The 22,077-nt window shown below is 42.2% G+C and overlaps 2 protein-coding genes across 4 annotated transcripts in view; one reads left to right on the forward strand and one right to left on the reverse strand.

The window, feature by feature from the left end:
• The window catches only part of CCDC146 (coiled-coil domain containing 146), a 119,684-nt gene that overhangs the window by 24,651 nt on the left and 72,956 nt on the right, over positions 1-22,077 (reverse strand). For all 3 annotated transcript variants that reach the window (XM_056573464.1, XM_056573465.1, XM_056573466.1), the window contains 5 exons: positions 21,283-21,510; positions 20,373-20,559; positions 18,285-18,380; positions 17,440-17,610; positions 3,227-3,315 (listed from right to left, as the gene is read on the reverse strand). In XM_056573464.1, the coding sequence (XP_056429439.1) occupies positions 3,227-3,315; positions 17,440-17,610; positions 18,285-18,380; positions 20,373-20,559; positions 21,283-21,510 (771 nt within the window). The remainder of the gene's footprint in view (positions 1-3,226; positions 3,316-17,439; positions 17,611-18,284; positions 18,381-20,372; positions 20,560-21,282; positions 21,511-22,077) is intronic.
• The window catches only part of FGL2 (fibrinogen like 2), a 70,940-nt gene continuing 52,162 nt past the window's right edge, over positions 3,300-22,077 (forward strand). Inside the window, exons 1-3 of the mRNA XM_056573481.1 lie at positions 3,300-3,347; positions 11,595-11,681; positions 13,633-13,654. The gene's annotated coding sequence lies outside the window, so the exon portion shown is untranslated. The remainder of the gene's footprint in view (positions 3,348-11,594; positions 11,682-13,632; positions 13,655-22,077) is intronic.

The following is a 22,077-nucleotide window of genomic DNA, read 5'->3' on the forward strand; positions in this document are numbered from 1 at the left end:
ATACACATACACATACACACACACACACACACACACACACACACACACAAGGGTGGGCCATTTATATGGATACACCTTAATAAAATGGGAATGGTTGGTGATATAAACTTCCTGTTTATAGCACATTAGTATATGTGAGGGGGGGAACTTTTCAAGATGGGTGGTGACCATGGCGGCTATTTTGAAGTCGGCCATTTTGAATCCAACTTTTGTTTTTTTCAATAGCAAGAGGGTCATGTGACCCATCAAACTTATTGGGAATGTCACAAGAAAAACAATGATGTGCTTGGTTTTAACGTAACTTTATTCTTTCATGAGTTATTTACAAGTTTCTGACCACTTATAAAATGTGTTCAATGTGCTGCCCATTGTGTTGGATTGTCAATGCAACCCTCTTCTCCCACTCTTCACATACTGATAGCAACACCGCAGGAGAAATGCTAGCACAGGCTTCCAGTATCTGTAGTTTCAGGTGCTGCACATCTCATATCTTCACATTATAGACAATTGCCTTCAGATGACCCCAAAGATAAAAGTCTAAGGGGTCAGATTGGGAGACCTTGGGGGCCAATCCACTTTCCAGGAAACTGTTCATCTAGGAATGCTCGGACCTGACACCCATAATGTGGTGGTGCACCATCTTGCTGGAAAAACTCAGGGAACGTGCCAGCTTCAGTGCATAAAGAGGGAAACACATAATCATGTAGCAATTTCGCGTATCCAGTGGCCTTGAGGTTTCCATTGATGAAGAATGGCCCCACTATCTTTGTACCCCATATACCACACCATACCATCAATTTTTGGTTTTCCAACAGTCTTGGAGGGATCTATCCAATGTGGGTTAGTGTCAGACCAATAGCGGTGGTTTTGTTTGTTAACATCACCATTCACATAAAAGTTTGTCTCATCATTGAACAAAATCTTCTGTGTAAACTGAGGGTCCTGTTCCAATTTTTGTTTTGCCCATTCTGCAGCACCTGAAACTACGGATACTGGAAGCCTGTGCTAGCATTTCTCCTGCGGTGTTGCTATCAGTGTGTGAAGAGTGGGAGAAGAGGGTTGCATTGACAATCCGAAACAATGGGCAGCACATTGAACACATTTTATAAGTGGTCAGAAACTTGTAAATAACTCATGAAAGAATAAAGTTACGTTAAAACCAAGAACATCACATGACCCTCTTCCTATTGGAAAAACAAAAGTTGGATTCAAAATGGCCGACTTCAAAATGGCCGCCATGGTCACCACCCATCTTGAAAAGTTTCCCCCTCACATATACTAATGTGCCACAAACAGGAAGTTAAAGGGGTATTCCAGGAAAAAACTTTTTTATATATCAACAGGCTTCAGAAAGTTAAACAGATTTGTAAATTACTTCTATTAAAAAATCTTAATCCTTTCAGTACTTATGAGCTTCTGAAGTTAAGGTTGTTCTTTTCTGTCTAAGTAATCTCTGATGACGCGTGTCTCGGGAAACGCCCAGTTTAGAAGATGTTTGCTATGGGGATTTGCTTCTAAACTAGGCGTTTCCCGAGACACGTGTCATCAGAGAGCACTTAGGCAGAAAAGAACAACATTAACTTAATAAATACTGAAAGGATTAAGATTTTTTAATAGAAGTAATTTACAAATCTGTTTAACTTTCTGGAGCCAGTTGATATATAAAAAAAAGTTTTTTCCTGGATAACCCCTTTAATATCACCAACCATTCCCATTTTATTAAGGTGTATCCATATAAATGTCCCACCCTGTATGTGTGTGTGTGTGTGTGTATATATATATATCATACATACAAAAATCAGGGCAGCTGACCTTTGAGTAAATAACAGTGTATACCGTATTTATCGGCGTATAACACGCACTTTTTAGGCTAAAATTTTTAGCCTAAAGTCTGTGTGCGTGTTATACGCCGATACACCCCCAGGAAAGGCAGGGGGAGAGAGGCCGTCGCTGCCCGCTTCTCTCCCCCTGCCTTTCCTGGGGTCTAGAGTGCTGCTGTCGGCCCTTTTCACCCCCTGGTTATCGGCGCCGCTGCCCGTTCTGTCCCCCTGACTATCGGCGCCGATAGCCAGGGGGAGAGAAGCGGCGCGGACAGCCAGGGGGAGAGAAGGGGCAGCGGCACCCATTGCCGGCGCCGCTGCCCCGTTGCCTCCCCCCATCCCCGGTGGCATAATTACCTGGGTCCGGTCTGCGCTGCTCGGCGCGGCGCATGACGTCAGAGCGCCGCGCCGTGCATAGCAACGACGCTGGGGACGCACGACGGAGGCCTGGAGCAGCGCGGACCCGACTCAGGTAATTATGCCACCGGGGATGGGGGGAGGCAACGGGGCAGCGGCGCCGGCAATGGGTGCCGCTGCCCCTTCTCTCCCCCTGGCTGTCGGCGCCGCTTCTCTCCCCCTGGCTATCGGCGCCGGCACCGATAGTCAGGGGGACAGAACGGGCAGCGGCGCCGATAACCAGGGGGTGAAAAGGGCCGACAGCAGCGCTCTAGACCCCAGGAAAGGCAGGGGGAGAGAAGCGGGCAGCGACGGCCTCTCTACCCCTGCCTTTCCTGGGGGTATATCGGGGTATACACGCGCACACACACGCACCCTCATTTTTTCATGGATATTTGGGTAAAAAACTTTTTTTACCCAAATATCCTTGGTAAAATGAGGGTGCGTGTTATAGGCCGGTGCGTGGTATACCCCGATAAATACGGTATATTGCAGTATGTCCACAGAAAGTTAAACAGATTTGTAAATGACTTCTTTATAGAAATCTTTATCCTTCCAGTATTGATCAGCTGCTGTATACTACAGAGGAAGTTGTATAGTTATTTTCTGTCTGACCACAGTGCTCTCTGCTGACACCTCTGTCCATGTCAGGAACTGTCCAGAGCAGGAGAGGTTTGCTATGGGGATTTGTTCCCGACATGGACAGAGGTGTCAGTAGAGAGCACTGTGATCAGACTGAAAAGAACTATACAACTTCCTCTGCAGTATACAGCAGCTGATAAGAACTAGAAGGATTAAAATAAAATAAAATAAGAAGTAATTTCCAAATCTGTTAAACTTTTTGGCACCAGTTGCTTTTAAAAAATGTGTTTCCCACCAGAGTACCCCTTTAATATCTCTTCATCAAGGCATTTTGTTCTACTTTTATTTCCTTGAGTTGTCGTCATTCCTTTTTTATGCAATGAAATGCTGGCGTGTACATACAGTATGGCTAATATTTGCTACCATACCTTCTCTGAACTTCTTGGTTTCTCTTCTTATGCTCCCCAATAATAAGATCCCGTCCCTTTATTTCCTGCAGAACTTGTTGGTATCGTTGCTGTACGTAATAGAAAACATGGATAAGTATAGGTACTTAGATATTTAATTATACATACCATCTATGGTTACTGCTTTTGCCGCAAACCAAGGCAAAAAATGTTATTAATAACCCCCTTCATGACCCTATGAATTTTAATTTGTGGCTTACATTTTCTTTCTCCTCACATTCTAAGACCCATAACTTTATTTTTCTACTGACAAAGTTGTCTTAGGGTTTATTTTTTGTGGTACAAGTTGTCCTTGTCATTGGTGAACTTAATTTTTATCCTATAATGTATTACAAAGCCAGAAGAAAATATATGTAGGGCATAATTAAAAGAAATATAGAATTGCACAATTTTGTGGGGCAATAATTTCTCCAGAGTTCACAATACAGTAAAACTGACATGCAAACTTTAGGGGCGTGGCTTGGCTGCAGAGGGAAATGGACGCTTGATCTTTGAGCTCCGGCACACAGCGACTTACTCAGCATCTTACCCCGAGTTATAGCTGCCTATTCTCCTCACAACCCCTTCCAACTGCTGTCTGAATGGCTCAACTCAATATGTCGACTCGCAGGAGGAACAGGAACCTCGGGAAGCCGAAAAAACTTACCGACTTCTATACGGCCCCGAGCAGCCGCAGCTCCCAAGATGGCGCCGTCCAGTCTTCTCGGGGACCGCGCGGCAACAATGGCGAAGCCTCTCATCCCACTCCGGCTCTGTCCACGGGATCGCAACGCCGCAGCATTTCATTGCCTCCGTCACCCGCTTCTACTGGGGACACTCTGGGACTTACCACGGCGTTGGAGCAGCTCATCCACCGGCCTCCGGAGGCCGCGTCCTCAAGGTATGCACCGCTGCAGTCCTCTTCCCTGCCTCCTTCCCCGGCTTCTGCTAGTACTCTGAAGCAAAGGCCCCGCATGTCCCCGGCTGCTGGTGGGGACCTGACAGAGGGATCTCTTCCATCCGACCCTGCAAATACGCAGTTCTTCACTGATTTCCCTGCTGCAGATGTCCCTGTCACTGAGGTCACTTTAAAAAACATGCTCCTGGCGCTCACCTCCACTTTATCTGCTACTGTGCAACAATCATTGGCCCCGATACGATTGGCCATAGGCGAAGCGGAAAATCGCATTGAACATACAGAGCAGAAAATGGCGGAGTTCGCTCAATCCCATAATGACCTCATAGACGTTCACTATGATCTGGAGTCGGAGGTTCAGGACATGAGGAGCAAAATCGCTGATCTAGAGAATAGGTCAAGACGCAATAATATTAAATTCAGGGGCATACCAGAAGATGTGTCGACTAAAGATCTGACCTCTTACCTTTACGGACTTATGTCTGCTCTGCTGCCAGATACCTCACATAAGGATCTCCTCCTGGATAGGGCCCACAGGGTGCCTCGACCACAACATTTGGCAGAGGATGTCCCCCGGGACGTACTAGTTAGAGTGCATTTTTACCACATAAAAGAGGCGCTGATGGCCAAGTCGAGGCAAAGAGATGCAATCCCAGAAGAATATCGCATGGTCTCCCTGTATACTGACCTGTCGGCTGTCACCCTGCAAACTCGCAGAAGCCTGGCCCCTATCACGGCTGCCCTCCGGGACCACCAGTTTATGTACAAGTGGGGCTTCCCAACGCGTCCCCTCATCCATAAAAACGACCGTCTGCATGTCATCAAGTCTCCTCAAGACGGAGCCCGTCTACTCTCGACATGGGGGGGGGAAGTGCATCTACCCCCCAGTGAACGTTCCTCCTCACCTTCTCGTTTACAGTCAGATTGGAAGGTGGTTTCCCATCGCAGAAAGGGTCATACTTGAACTAGTGCGCATCTTGATGTGCTCGCTCCTCTGCATTCTACAAGTGACTTTTCTACCCCGTTTTGCTGTGATGAATATTACTTGCCACATTCTGGACCTTCTCGGTTCCCTGGACCTTTGGGAATCCTTTGTTCCTGGTTTTTCTTTGTTTTCCCTTGTTTTGTCTTCCCTCCCCCTTCCCTCCCTAACTGTCTTTTCTAGGTGCTGTGTGACGAGAGGCAAAACTTTGACACCCAACCTGGAGCTCCTGTTGACTACTGCTTCATCAGAGACTCTCTTCTATAGCATATTGAACTGTAAATATGGTACTTAAGTTTGCTTCCCTGAATGTGAATGGTCTAAACTCCCCCCGCAAGAGATCTTATCTTTGGGCAGAGGCTAAATCCCTAGCTTCTGATGTTTTTGCTGTACAGGAGACGCACCTCTTAGCGACTGACGCACACAGAGTACAACACCCTATGTTTCCCCACATCTTTCACTCTCACTTTGGGTCAAAATCTAGGGGAGTTCTGCTTGCCATCCGCAACTCGGTGGCGTTTCAGCTTACTCAGGTTGTTTCAGACAGAATGGGACGGTACGTTTTGATAGTGTGTAATATAAACAATGTGACTTACACCATTATGTCCATTTATGCCCCTACTAGGAAACAAATGGCGTTTACTAGGAAAATTTTCCATATCTTACACAAATACCAACAGGGAAGTGTTTTGCTATTGGGGGATTTTAATGCAGTAGCTGACCAAACAGTAGATCTCTCTAACCCAGATAGACTTAGACTCGTCTCACTGCATTCCCTTTTCCTCCAGGAAGACATGTTTGACATTTGGCGCATTTATCACGCCAATGAACGGGATTATTCATTTCACTCCCAGGTTACCAACAACTATTCTAGAATAGATATGATCCTAGTGGACAAATCCCTCTTAGACTCCCACAAGACCTCCACGATTGGCCATCTTAAATGGTCGGACCATAGACCGGTCACTCTTGACATACAGGAACGGGTAGCACCTTCCAATGCTTATCTGTGGAGATCCAACAAATTTTTACTCAAACATCCCACATATAGAGTCGAATTACTGGCAGATCTGTCTTCTTCTTTCTCTATTAACTCGTCCCCGGACATATCCCCCTCGACATTGTGGAACGCCCATAAGGCTGTTATCAGGGGCTCGTTTATCAAATGGGGGCACATAGTTAAGAAACAACGCATGGGCCAATTGACATCTCTGCTTGCCGAACAAGATACCTTAATGTCAGACAACATGAAGCACCCTTCCCCCCGATTACACGAACAGATACGGGTGGTACGCAACAAAATCCAACAGCTTTTTTATGATGACTACGCTAGAAAATCCCAAAAATTACGAGCACATTATTATGCATTTAATAATAAAACGGGGAAGTTACTAGCCTCTCGCCTGAAGGATAAACATGTGAAGTCTAAGATTCCGTTTGTATGGAGCGGTAACCCCCCCCCCATAAAATCCTTCATCCGAAACACATTGCTGATAGCTTCATGTCCTTTTACTCAGAATTATACAATCTGGCCACCGACCCACTGACCCACCAACCCACTCAGTCGGACATAGACGCCTTCTTGTCACATACTTCATTGCCAAACCTCTCTCCCTCCCAATTAGAGACCCTGAATGCTCCCCTCTCCATGGCCGAACTTAATATAGTCATAAAATCCCTCCCCGTAGGGAAATCCCCGGGTCCAGACGGACTTACGGCTGGTTATTATAAAGAGTTCTTGGAGATTCTTTCTCCCCACCTCCTGACCTTTCTTATGGATGTAATGGCCACTGGAGCTACCCCTAGAGAGAACCAGGAAGCAATTATAGTGGCCCTACCTAAAGCGGGGAAGCCGCCGGATAGACCCTGTAACTTTAGGCCCATTTCCCTATTAAATATAGATTTAAAAATATATGCTAAATTACTATCCAATAGACTAGCCCCCTTGCTCCCACATTTGATATCAGCCGACCAAGTGGGATTTGTACTAGGTAGGCAATCATACGAGAACACTAGGAGAGTCTTGAATCTCCTTCACCATGTGGAGTCTGAGGGTATTCCATCTGTTTTTCTGGCCCTGGACGCCGAGAAGGCGTTCGACCGCATTCACTGGGGATATGCCTTTTCGGTGCTCCAGGGCATGGGTTTTACTGGCCCCATCTTACTTGCGATTAAAGCCTTATATTCTGCCCCCCATGCAAGGGTGTTTGTGAACGGTGCTTTGTCTACTGATTTCGATATCACGAATGGAACTCGCTAGGGCTGCCCACTGTCCCCCCTAATATTCATTCTCTGTATGGAGCCGTTGGCTCTCATGCTGAAGAATTCGTCTGCTATCCATGGAATTGAGATCGGTTCCCGCTCCCACCTACTATCATTATACGCGGATGATATTATATTAACCCTCGCGAACCCAGTTGGGTCCTGGCGGGTTCCATCTCTGTTATTGAAGATTTCAGTACCGTTTCGTATTATAAACTCTATGTCCAAATCGCAGGTATTACCTATGAATCTGTCTATAGCAACAACCTCCCAGTTACAATCTGCCTACCCTTTTGACTGGAGGACTGATTATATCTCTTACTTGGGACTGAAACTTACACCTAGTTTTGCTGACCTATACACTTGCAATTATGTTCCGTTTCTTCAATCGTGCAAGTTGGATATGGACAGAATGGGTAGAGTGGAGATATCATGGCTAGGCAGGATAGCCTCGTTTAAGATGCTGCTGTTACCCAGGCTGCTTTATCTCTTTAGAAACCTTCCTATTTCCATTCCCAAACATTTCTTTGCCAAGATGCAGTCACTTTTCTCCTCATATGTATGGAATCATAAACGGCCTAGAATTGCACGACATATCATGATGCAACACAGGGACCATGGGGGCCTGGGTCTCCCTAATATTCACAACTATTATATTGCGACCCTAGCCAGCCAGATACGCTCATATTGGGCACCTGACACATCCTCCCCCTGGTTACATATAGAGACTCATTGGAGCAGACCTGTGGACACTCGCACTTTGCTGTTCTTGCACACTTGGGGCCTTACCTATCCCCAGACATTATCCCCTGTGATGCTTGCAGGTCTGCGCTGCTGGGACTCCCTACACTCCTCAGCTCTACACCCACAGGATGCGTGGCCACCATCTACCCCTCTTGCCGTACTTCATTTAGCGATTACAGGCTTAGATGTATCACGTTGGATGTCACTAGGGCTTAATACCATTTCGCTACTGTACAACAATGGGTCCTTACGCTCCTTTGAGGCCTTAAAAATGTCCTATAGTTTAGATAACCGAGATTTCTTTAAATTCCTCCAAATTAGACATTTTCTACAGGGGAAGGCCTCTTTCGCCTGGGTCTATGATCCGACGGTATATCGCTTGTTGGGTACACGGCAAAGAGGTCTAAGGGTAATTTATGATGCTCTCAGCCCTACCACCCCCTGTCCGCCTGCGCCCCACTCAAGAAATGGAGCGAGGTCTTACACATTAATATCTCGGAGGAAGACTGGAAGAAATCTTTCTGGTGTGCTAGGAGGGCCCTTCCGTGTGTTTCTCATCTAGAGGCAGCTATAAAAACGAGACTCCGCTGGCACCTGACACCTGACAGACATCTTATCTACACGGACGCCTCACCCTTGTGCTGGAGATCCTGCGGACACCGGGGTACCCTTCTACACATCCTGTGGGAGTGCCCCCTAATACACACATTTTGGGGGGAAATAGAAGTAATGCTTCGCACTGTATCAGGCTTACAGGTCTCTATGACCCCTGCCTTGGCCCTACTATTGATAGGTATCCATGACTTTCCTCCCTCCTTTAGACCCCTTTTCTGCAAAATTCTTGTCTCTGCTAAACTTGTCATAACACGACATTGGAAATCGACCACTACCCCTTCCATGGGAGAACTGCTTGCCTTACTCCACCAATCCTTCCTTAGTGAACGCGCAATGGCGTATAACAATTGCAGCCTGGGTGCCAGCATCAAACTATGGCACTCCTGGCCCTTCCCGGGCTACCTACCAGGGACTCTGTAGTTAAGTTATTTATGATGTACCTAGATATTGCTAACCACCTTAGCTCATAATAAAGTGCCTATATCCTCCTTCCATCCCTTTCTCTCCCCTTTCCCTCCCTATCCGTGTTTTCTTCTCATGTTCGCCAGGTGTTTTGGTTCTGGTATGCCTACATGGTTGCACGAATCTGGAAGAGAACCTATGTTATGCCTTGTATAAACTATAGTGTTCATCGGTATTCCACTATGATTACTCTTCATTGATTGACTCTGTACGTATTATCCTTTTTCATATACCTATCTGCATACCTCATGTTATGTATCTTGTTACCTTGTAAACTCAATAAACATATTGAAACAGACATGCAAACTTTATCTTATTCCAAAATAAAAATAATCAATTTGTTGCCATGGTCTGACCCCTATAAGTTTTTCATTTTTCCACCTACAGAGCTGTGTAAGGGTCTTTTCACACGGCGGAATTTCCGCACATCCGCACCAATTCCGCACTCATTCGGGTGGTTTCTGGCTTGTGTGGATTTTGTGCGGAATCCGTGCGGAATCCGTGCTGAATCCGCATGCAGAAATTCAGAAGTGTGAATGGGAGTGCAGTATCCCATAGAAGTCTATTGGGCTTTAATAGGAGGCTGAATCCGCATGCGGAAATTCTGCCATGTGAAAAGACCCTAAGGGGGGACATTTATCAAAGCATTTAGTAGGTTTCTTTTGCTTAAAATTGTCGCACAAAAGTCGCACTTGCGACTACTCTCTCTTTTTTTTTGTGCAACTTTTTGATGTCCTAAGCAAAAAATTTAAATCTTGCTTACCAAAGCAAAAAGTGATTTTTGACTTGCAGTGTTCAGAGATTTATCAAGTGCGAAAGTCACAAAAAAGTCGCATTACATGAAAAAAAAACTACTAAATTTACTCCAGCTCAGACATGGAGCAGAAAAAGCCACTACCAAAGCAAAAAAATAAAAATTGCTTACGTGAAAGAAATTTATCAACAGGCTGAAAGCAGTTGATAGATAAGTCGCACTTAAGCAACAAAATTTTAGAAAAAAATGACAAAAAAAAAGGAATACATAAGCAAACATTGATAAATGTCCCCCTAAGTGTTTATTTTTTGCACCATGAGCTGTAATCTTAGGGCCTATTCACACATACAGCATTCTGCACAGATTTTAAGCTGTGTTCACTCATTTAGTTTACAAAGGAATCTGCAGCATAAAATCCTGCGCATCAAATCTGCTCAGAATACTGTACGTGTGAAAAGACCCTTTAACCCCTTAACGACCACGGACGTAAATGTACGTCCTGGTTTGGCGGGACTTCCCTCACCAGGACGTACATTTACATCCTGTGTATGACCGCGAGCATCGGGAACGGTGCTCGCGTCATACACGGCAGGTCCCGGCTGCTAGCAGCAGCCGCGGACCCGCCCGTAATGGCCGACATCCACGATCGCGTGGATGTCCGCCATTAACCCCTCAGATGCCGTGATCAATACAGATCACGGCATCTGCGGCATTGCGGTACTTTGAATGGATGATCAGATCCCCCGCAACGCTGCCACGGCGATCCGATCATCCAGCATTGCGGCCGGAGGTCCATTCACCTGGCTCCGGCCGTCTCCCGGGGTCTTCTGCTCTGGTCTGAGAAACCTATTTGGCCGCGTGTGTAAATGTCCGAACTATCAAAATATAATGTTAATGATCCCGTAATGTGAATGGCGTAAATGTAAAAAATATAAAAAAAAGTCCAAAAATGCTGTTTTGTCACATTTTATTTAAAAAAATTAATAAAAAATGATCTAAAAGTTTTATATATGCAAATTTATATCTAAAAAAAAAGTACAAAAAATGAGCCCTCATACCGCCCTATATACGGAAAAATGAAAAAGTTATAGGTGGTCAAAATAGGGCACTTTTAGATTACTGATTTTTTACAAAAATTTCCTCAATAAAACATTTTTTGGGGGGGGGTTCGCCGTACATTTTATGGTAAAATGAGAGTTTTCATTACAAAGTACAATTGGTCACACAAAAAACAAGCCCTTATATAGGTCTGTAGATGGAAATATAAAGGAGTTATGGATTTTAGAAGGAGAGGAGGAAAAAACAAAAACACAAAAATAAAATTGACCTGGTCCTTAAGGTGAAAATGGGCTTGGTCCTAAAGGGGTTAAAAAGTACCAATAAATTTTAGCATTTGGAATTACTTTGCGTTTACGCCGTTAACCGTGCAGGAATTTCATAATTTGTTATACATTAATTATGCAGATGGCAAAACCAAATATATGTTATTATTTTTACAGGGTTGTATTTTAAAAATGGCGGTGATTAAAATTTTTATTGAGGGGGGGATTTTAAATATTTTTTTTAATTTTTCTTATCTTTTTTTTTTTTTTTACATTTCTTGTCCTCCCTTGAGGTCGATCATAAGCCATCAAAGATCAATGTACTTGGCACTGAGGCAGCCTTCAACAATCGCCAATCCATGGAAGCCCGAGGCGCACAGGTAAGGCCCCAGGCTGGCAACCCATTGGCACTCTACGACTACATCGTGGTGGTGCTGATAGGCACCCTAGACACCAGGGATTACTGCCATTTAATGTTTAAATACCATGATCGCTACTGATCGCAGCATTCATCCATTTAAATGACATAGCTTCCAGTAATCTCCGATGTCCATCATGATACCAGTGGCATCTGCCGGTTATAACACGGGCCCGATTCGTTGACATATTCCCCACACCTAACATACTGGTACGTCATGGGTTGGGATGAGGTTAAAGGGGTACTCAAGGGAAGTTTACATATAAAAATATGCTCCAAAGCCAACACACTACCTGCATATGTTCCCTGTAAATGATCCAGCCTGATATGCTTGCTCCTGTGGCCCCCATGGTCTTCTCTAGCTGCCTGATATTCTTTGCCATCCTTGCATAATAGATACATTTCCCATGAATCATTGAAGCTCTACTCTGTCCAGTTTACTCTCTGAGAAAAGCCCCCACCCTCCTGCTCTGAGCAGCAGAGAGAAATTCAGTTTCCACACACACCTCCCAGTTCTCAGCACTGAAGGGAGAAGGACTCATAAGTGCAAGGCAGAAACCACATGGTCTGTGTCTCTCAGGGGGGTGGAGGCTACTTTTAGTAAGGGTTTTGGACAGAGAGGATGACAATTTGACATTTGTTTCTCACTCCCTGCATGCAAGTGACCACTAAAAGAGGGAAAACTGCTCTTTATAGCTAATGAATGATATTTAGACACTTAAATAGATTTATGAGAGGGAAGGATGGGCTATGGGTTTAGTTCCCTGGAGAACTTCTTTAAATAATAAAGTACAGGCGGTTGTGTATGCCTGTTAAAGCTGGAATGGTAGGCATTGATTTTCTGCCATTCTGATTCCTATTTCTCTCTCATATGGTTTCCAAGTGCTGCCTACATGATGCTTCTGGCTTGCAGAGAGTGGGGAGGGAGTCTCATCATCACTGCATTTACTCTGAATATTATATGGTATGTGATACAGCAGCTGTCTATCTCTATCAGCTTTTACGCAAAGGAGACAGCGGTGTTAGGCTGAATTACATAGGACACACTAGACAATCTGCACACAGGAGACACAGTCAAGTTTTTTGTTTTTTTTTTAAATCAATTTTCCTGTGTGCGTCCTGCCGTCAAGGAGTGCTAATCGGAGATGCACATTGCTCATTTTCTCTCACGTTTTTTGGTGTTTTTTTTTATCTAGGGAGAGTGGACATTTAGGTTTAATAACAGTAAACTGTTTCTAAATTGTTTTTTTTTCTTGCACATTTTTATTTTGTAAATCTATTTTAAATTTTTTGTTTACATTTTTGTTTTACCTTTTTTTTCTTCATATTATTTTTCTTACAAATTTACTTTCACACTTTGAGTATTGTTTTTCATTTTACTTTATTTCACAAATTACACATCCCCTATAAAACAAAAAGCCCTTTAGGGGCCAATAAGGTTCTTTATGGTCAATGAGGCACACATTCCTCCTTTCTTTCCACTCATCCTGTGATGATGAGTGCCCATATAGATTCCCCTATACAAGTGACCTTGTCTGGACCTCAGTTCCTGGCTATTACAAGCCACAGGTTCCTGAGTTTGTGGGTGCTCCAGGAATCCAATTAAACCACACATCCTTCTAGAAAGACTTTTTTTTTTAGATGGCTTTCACACAATAATATGTCAATTTAATGGTGGCTCAAACCAACTTATATGCTTAGAATTTTTTGTTACAGACCACCACTTTTTTCTTTGCTAGACCCCAGAGGTAGACACCTGTTGATGCAGCAGAGATGATGACATTTTGGGGCCATGTCCTGCATATGGGACTAGTAAAAACAAAAATTAGGCAGTATTGGAGTGGGGATGTGTTGTGCAATACCATAATTTATCGTTTTGTCCTTGAAATGGTCTCAATTTCTCTTTTCAATAGGTTTTTATTGAGAATTCAACAGGTAAGTAAAACATGTCAATATAAATTTTTAAGACAGTATTTTGATCAAAATACATGAAAGAAAGAACAAGGAGAGTATAATTGTTTCCAGAAACTCGACAATACTATGTGGATATATTGAAGTAGATATATTGAAGTAGAAATTAATTTCCTGCATTACTCTTGACCAAGACATTGTCTATTTATGTTAATTTAATTTGTTCCGTATTCTCATGTACTCTTCTCGACTAAGATACTTCTGTCTTGCTGACTATTTTCCATCATTTAAGCAAGATCAGCCTCATACATTATACTCACCTTTGTGACTTTGAGATAAAGTGATACAAGACAGTGTTGTATCACTTTATCTCAAAGTCACAAAGGTGAGTATAATGTATGAGGCTGATCTTGCTTAAATGATGGAAAATAGTCAGCAAGACAGAAGTATCTTAGTCGAGAAGAGTACATGAGAATACGGAACAAATTAAATTAACATAAATAGACAATGTCTTATAATAACAATAAAAATAATAATAATAATAGTAAGGTCGAGTGATGTAATGATGCTCTAAGAGGAGCGCACCAGAGCAAACTGGTACACACCTCCCTATGATACAGTGGTATCCTTCGTCCCCTCCAAACCCCCCCAAAACAGCATTGTGGTCACACCTTTAGATGACAAATTAGTGGAGTAGCCGAAGAAATCAAGTGGAATCAAAGTGGCGAGTCCATAATTCCCATAATTTAAGGAATTTATTGTATCTGTGATCTTGTTTGGCAATAACTTCTTCAAAGATATAATTATAATTGACCAAGTTTCTGCTTTATAATGATAATGCAATGTGCCCACCCCATGATGACCTCACATAAGACCGCATGATTAAACTAAGGCCAATCAAGTGACCAATCCACGAGGTCACCAGCGTTTTCAGCCTTCAGCTCTCTTGTGTGATCAGCCTGCCATCCGGCAGCAGCCCCGCACCTCTGATTGAATCACCAGTATAACAGCGCAAGTCAGTGCTCAGAAGAACTGCATGTTCCAGCGGAAGGAGCAACCAACTCGGACGGATTTAGTATTGAGTGATGCATAACAGCAAATAACTCTGACATTAACATAGTGTGTGTCTTACTGCAGGGGACACGTACAACAATTGTGTCTAAGAATTGTGCATAAAAACCTGAGAAACATATGGAGGAAGACTTATCAAAACCTGTGTAGAGGAAGAGTGGTGAAGTTGCCCATAGCAGCTAAACAGATCACTTCTTACATTTTTAAATGAAAAATAAAAGAAGCAATCTGATTGTTTTCTATGGGCAACTGCTCCACTCTTCCTCTAAACAGGTTTTTATAAATCTCCCTCATAGACTCTATAAGTGGCAATTCTGTAATTCACTGCATAAAACTTGTGAATCCTGGTAGAAAAAACAGACATGGCCGCACATCCACAATTTTGTATTATGATCTAATTGCTTCTCAGCATAATTTCAAAAACTAACAGGTTGTTAGTATACATTTTGATCAAAAGGTACAAAGCCCACTCGCCACGTCAAGGCCACCTATTAAGAGTGGGTCCCTAACGCCCCTAGCGTAAAATGGTGTAGCACTGGGCAGCGCCGCGACACCAGTGCCCACAGGGGGAACGACCCACTGGCAGGGCGGCCCCAGTGCCACCCAAACCAGTCTCTGGGCCGCACCCCCCACAGACACGGCGCCGCGGCAGCAACGGACACCGCACAGCACCACACCAGTGTGAACAAGGTGTAACAGCACACGTACCATGCTCTCCCAGTCAGACTGGGAGACTGCTAGAAAATGAAAGGGCCCAGGTTTAGCTGTCTGCTACTTATTTAGGGTTGGGCTGAAGGGGTGGGGAGGAGTGCAGGCCAAGTGGAAAAAAAAAAAAAAAAGGAGGGGATAGAATACACAATGTGAATCCTGGTAGAAAAAACAGACATGGCCACACATCCACAATTTTGTATTATGATCTAATTGCTTCTCAGCATAATTTCAAAAACTAACAGGTTGTTAGTATACGTTTTGATCAAAAGGTACAAAGCCCACTCGCCACGTCAAGGCCACCTATTAACACTGGTGTGGTGCTGTGCGGCGTTCGTTGCTGCCGTGGCGCCGTATCTGTGGGGAGGTGCGACCCATAGACTGGTTTGAGTGGCATTGGGGCTGCTCTGCCAGTGGGGTCGTTTCCCCCCCCCCGTGGGTACTGGTGTCGCGGCGGTGGTGGTCGCCGCCCAGTGCTACGCCATTTTATGCTAGGGACGTTAGGGACCCACTCTAAATAGGTGGCCTTGACGTGGCGAGTGGGCTTGTACTTTTTGATCAAAAATGTATACTAACAACCTGTTAGTTTTTGATATTATGCTGAGAAGCAATTAGATCATTATACAAGATTGTAGATGTGCGACCATGTATGTTTCTTCTACCTGAATTCACACTGCATAAAACTGTCTGCATTAACCATTAAGCAGTTCAAGGAGTGATCTTATAATAACTGCAACAAGGTGCATAGCACCGATTGGCGTTTTGTTAGAAGCAAACAATGAGTGTAAATATTGGGGGAGATTTATCAAAATCTGTCTAGAGGAAAAGTTACTGAGTTGCTCATAGCAACCAATCAGATACCTTCTTTCATTTCTAAAAAGGCCTCTGAAAAATGAAAGAAGCAATCTGATTGGTTGCTATAGGCAACTCAGCAACTTTTCCTTTAGACAGATTTTGATAAATCTCCCCCCTTGTGTCTATCACATCACTTTTATCTTATTGTATTTTATTAGGTGGTGATTAAATTTTTTCTGATACTGATAAACAATACCCAGACTGCATCAAGGGCCCTGTGGCAGATCCTGGTATATATCTATGCTTATTTATTTCACCTCTATCCTCTATTGTGTTTACATTGTTACACTTTTAGTGAACACCTGCTAATCACTGTAGCAGTAATATTCCATATCGTTATTATACACCTAGTATGGCTACATAGTTTCCTTGTTTTCAGATCAGAAACATATACACATTTCTGGTGGATCGGGTATCACTTTCTCTATTTAGTATTTGAAACAACCATGTTAGTGACTCCACTGATACCTTAGGAATCCTAGAAATACATTGAGGATAGAGCTAAGTTGAGGATATCCCGAAACTGGAATTCCACAAACTGGCAATACAGAAAATTTTGTATCAGGCCCACAAATTAACTGTGGGAAAATGGCTAGCCCCTAATCCTCTGAGATATAGAAAGCTGATCGATCACCTGGGGTTATCTATATGGTTAGAAGCATACACAGTATCTTAAGAGGAGTTCACTGAAAAAGTTAAAGGGACAGAGGTCTCTGTGCTTTACAAACCCAGGATTTCCATCTGTGGATCTTTTACAAAATAGAACAGCACAGTTTTAATAGAATACCGGTATAGGGGCCTTTAGTGCTGTGCTACAGGAAAGCAAATGATTCAATGCTGCAGTACTCTTAATGGCATTACAACTCAGGAATTCATTTTGGACCTGGATTGAATATAAAAATTTGATGTTACCTCTTGATGAGGTTATATTTGCTACACTTTGGGTGTTTATTTGGAGGAAATGGGGTGGGGTACATTGTTGTTGTTTTTTTTTTTTTTTTTTTTTTTTTTTTTGTGCATAGCTGAAAGCTTTCAAAAACATCTTTCCAAATTCCCTGTTGGTGTGTTGCAATGTAATGTCTCCTAAAAGAGCCACTAAGGTATATTTCTATAATCCTAAAATGTATTTAGTATTCATAGGATGATATTGCATGCAGTTTAGAAACATGACTTACTTTGGCTTTTACAAAATCCCTTGACTTTTGCTCTCTCTCATCGGCTTTGATTTGCACCAGACGTGTTAAGTTGACCAGCTCTTCTCGGCAGTCACCCTGCTCTTTTACAAGTTGCTCTTCTTCAGCTATACACTGTGCCAATATATGTGCCTCTACCTCTGTTAGCGTTTGCTACATTGGAGGGAAGTGGAAAATAGTTAGCATGAACATTAACAGCAAGAGAGAGGACTAAACAAGTACTTGTTTGGTACTTGAATGAAGACACTGCAAGTAAACCGAACATCTACTACTAGGCTTCCCTACAAAGAGATAAACATTAGGATGGAAGCAGGGGAACACTTTGTGATATGCTTACGATTAAGGAATCCTTTAAAAAAGTATGGAGCGTCCAATGTGATTTTGACAGCACTAGCCAACCATGGGTGCCTCCTGACTGTCAGGGTATTGAACAACAGTGCTATGTGACAGAAGCTTTCTCCCTTTACCCCATTTAGAATACATGAACACTTGGCTGAAGAAAGTGTGCATAAACAGTACAACAAATCCAAAAGACCACTCTTTGAGAAGACCGCTCCCTTAGCCAGACCAGACTTAGGGTGCCAGATTTTTAGTCAGCCAAACAATATGCACTCTTTGAGAAGACCACCCCATTAAAAGACCACTTTTCAATGAAATTTTGGGTGGTTTTCTGTATGGAGTGGGGGAGATCAGGTGAGATAGATAAGCTCGGCCAACAACTAAAATGTATAACCAGTTTAAATTTGAGCATATTGATTTAAAATGCTGCAAGGTATAAAATTCCAATAACATGCAACAGTAAAATATATAATGTGGTGGCTGCTGACCTGTTGAGCAAACTGCCTTTTTAGTGTATCAACTTCCTTGCGTAATTCCTTCCTCTTTTCAATAAGTAAGCCATCATCTTTCGGGAAAATGTCTATCTGTAAGAAGTAAAAGTAATGTAAACCACAATTTTGGTTGATTGAAAGCAGTTTCTATCTGTTTCATTAGAAAAATGCTATTTTTATTTCAAATTATAGATAATTCTGTTTTGAAACGTAGCTTCATTTTAAAACGAAAATTATTAAATAGCTTTAGTGGCAAATTCCTACTATACATATATCAGCAACTATGCTTTGTTTAAAAGCTGTATCAATGTAAGAGCATTTAATTTACATGTTGTAGCATTTACATGTTACAATACCTATATTTTAAAATAATCCTGATATTTTGCAATTTTCATTATGGTCACTAAGCCTAATGGTAAGCTGACCCTTCCTGTTCTGTAGAGGTCCTTTACAGAAGTCACTGCACTATTGTAATCTTTCCTGTGGTAATAAAGTTTACACCATTAGATAGATAAAATGGGATCAGGTCATTCACAATAGCTCATGTTTAGTGCTCAGTCCCCTTCCCTGCAAACTGACCTCTGAACAGGTCACAGAGAATGGCTAGAAAACTCTCCCATACAAGTACAAAGGGCTTCCTGCAGGCTATTGTGTCTATGATCATGGTGCTTGCTGTAAAGCATATCTCTAAAGGCTGTTAAAACAGTTCTGGCAAGATTGCTGCCCCATAATAATGTATGAAAATTTAAATTTAAAACATTAAAAATCAGAAAATAGAAACAGTATTTCTTCCTAGTAAAAAAAAAATCTAGGAGATACATTCTCACTCTTGACCTGTCTGTTATTGGAAACTCTTGAATTTCACATAAAATAACAATGCCAGAGAACCTTTTTCTCAGAACACTGCATTGTGTCTTTCCTCTATTAATCTTCCTGAAACTTTGGCACTGCATCAAGCTATGTTTACTGACAGGAGTGGCAAGAACAGTGTAAGCTTACAGCTCCAATGCATATATAATATGGCAGACAATAATAACAAAGGCATCAAAATTATACAGAACCTGAGGATTTAAGAGCACACTGACTGAATAACACAAGTAGAGATGCACTCTTCAGCCACTTATAGAATTAAAGGATAGGATTGGTCAAAATAAAAATCATCTTTTATTTGAATACCGACTTGAGTGTATCCATTGGGAGAAGCAGAGCCTAAAGAGGGATTTTCTATCTTTTCTCCTGCATGCATTGTGGATAGCCCTGCACCGGCTTCCATCTCCCTACGGCTTCGCAGCACCCCCCCGGATACCTTCATTCTTCTGTACTCCACTCACTGGGGTGATACGCGCATATTTATTGCGCTCAAGGTGAGCACAATATTAATCATGTATTTTAACTTGATTGATACACTGAGATAATGCACTAGGCGCCTGTGTGGTTTTCCTTTTTGTTTCCTGTCCCTACTTTATAGAGGAGGAATTGTACAAATAAGCAGTGTTTCTTATGATTCCCCAGTTATTTCAAGCCTATATAAAGTAGAACTTCAAAGATGTAGGTGGTGCACCTATCTGTGTCCTTAAAAAATCTGTGTTGTTATCTGAAATGCTGCTTGCATGTACAATTTCTACTACGTATGGCTGTATGCAATATCTAACAAGTAACAATTTGAATTTGAAACTTATATCTCCTAACATTTCTGCTCTGAAATTCTGATGCAGAAGCCTCCTATTGTCTTTCATGGGATTCTGCTTTGTCGTCAATGGTGATGGACTTGGCGCATATTGATTTTGGTGGCGCACGCTGTAGACCACATCTTGGCCCGGGTTCCGTAGTGAGAATGTAGCCATAGAGACTGGTACCAATCACATAGAGAAATGTGCTATTGTCCACCCAAGCTTATGCACACTAAGGGTAGAATGCCAAGTGGATATTCGGTATACAGAGGTGGCTTCTCAGACTTCATTGATGGCAATGCAATTCTGAGTGGAATATGCTGCATCAGAATATATGTTTATGTATTCAATGGTCAGGAAAAACACAGTTGGGAAAAAAAAGTTACATTTTCAATCATGCATAATAACAGGGTACCTCTGCTTTGATCTTGCCATACAAAGACTGAGTGTGTATTAGGGCATCATTTGCTGACTTCAGCTGTAGCTCCAACTTCTTAATAGTTCGCATATCCCGGTCTTTCTCTTTTTGCTTTCGGGTCAGTGCGTCATGTTGTGTTTGCTTCTCTATCATGGCATGACGTAGATTAAGATCTAACGTGGCCCTAGAAATTCAAGTGTGGCAGTGAGTGTAACAGAAACTAATGTGAATATCTTTTTTTTATTTTTATAACATGAATTGTGAATATCTTTATCAATGAGACAAATCAGAGACCTGCAAATGTAGTCTGTGTCAGGGAGAATGCATCTGATGTAAAGTAAATGCAAAGTAAACAATACAATTGCTTCTGCTACAGCAGGTACACTGATAGTGGGTTCACACTAGTGTAACATGGACATATTTTTTATGTCCATATGACCTGAACATGGGTCTGATTGCCTAAACTCACAGCTGTCAGCCTTATAGCATTTAGGCTAAGTTTCCACTTGTTTTTTTTCTGGCAGTTTTTGGATATCTGCCACTGCAGTTTTTGGGCCAAAGTCAGAAGTGGATCCATAAGGGAGGAGAAGTGTAAGTCCTTCCTTTATATGTCCTATTCCTTTTGAATACACTTCTGGCTTTAGCTCAAAAACTGCTCTCGCAGGTTTCCAAAAACTGCCAGGAAAAACCAAGTGGAGACTTAGCCTTAGTGTGATCTATGGTATTACAGTACTATGAATGCAAATGATTTATACCAAAAATTGCTTATACCATTGCTGCACCTTTTTTGGTTAAGCATATACAACATTATCTGCAGCTGTCATAACTCTGCTTGGCAGCACAGTATTCTCAGGAACAATATTCTACAAAAATATAATAAGATCACAAACAATAGGTGTTAAGCAACCTTTCTCCCAGAGCGACTGCTTCATTTTCCTTGGAAAACTCCAGTAACTTGGTCAGATGATTACATTCCTGTTCTTTATTATCCAGTAAAGTTCTTTTCCCTTCCAATTCCTTCATTACATCTTCTTTTTCCTCCAACATCTTTTTGGTTTTATTCTCTATCTGTTTGATGTTGTGGTTGAACTCCTGGCACTCTGCTTCCAGCTTTAACCTTTTCTTTTCCGTCTCCCTGGAATTCAGGCACAATATACAATATGCAGTAAGTCTAAAATCATGTCAGGACAGAATGTCATTCTATTCATAGTAGTCTTCTAGCACTAGGGAATAACTTTTCATTTCCTGACCTCATATATGTTCTGCCAGATGATACATATTATAGAAATGTATGTTTAATCCATGAAAAAGGTATGGCTGGATATGACTGTAAGTGACCCATGGGCCAACTATATAATAAAATGATTTAGCAGATTCAAGTTATAAGAGACACTTTACTTGTGCATGTTGTGCATGATACGTGCATTTTATATATGTCCAATGTGTGATATGAAACCAGTGGTACATCCAGTATGCACAAGGCATTGTTGTAAAAAAAAAAATATATATATATATATATATATATATATATATATATATATATATATTCATACACACACACACACACACACCATGTAGGCTTCTTGTTGTCCAAGCTAGTGTATGAATGTGCAGTGAAGCAGACATCAATTTGACCTTTAGTAGTAACTTTTTCCCTGATAAAAAGTTTAGACTAAAAGGTATAAATAATACCATAAAGTCA

This window comes from Hyla sarda, chromosome 4 (assembly GCF_029499605.1).
Source record: "Hyla sarda isolate aHylSar1 chromosome 4, aHylSar1.hap1, whole genome shotgun sequence".
Lineage (NCBI taxonomy): Eukaryota > Metazoa > Chordata > Amphibia > Anura > Hylidae > Hyla > Hyla sarda.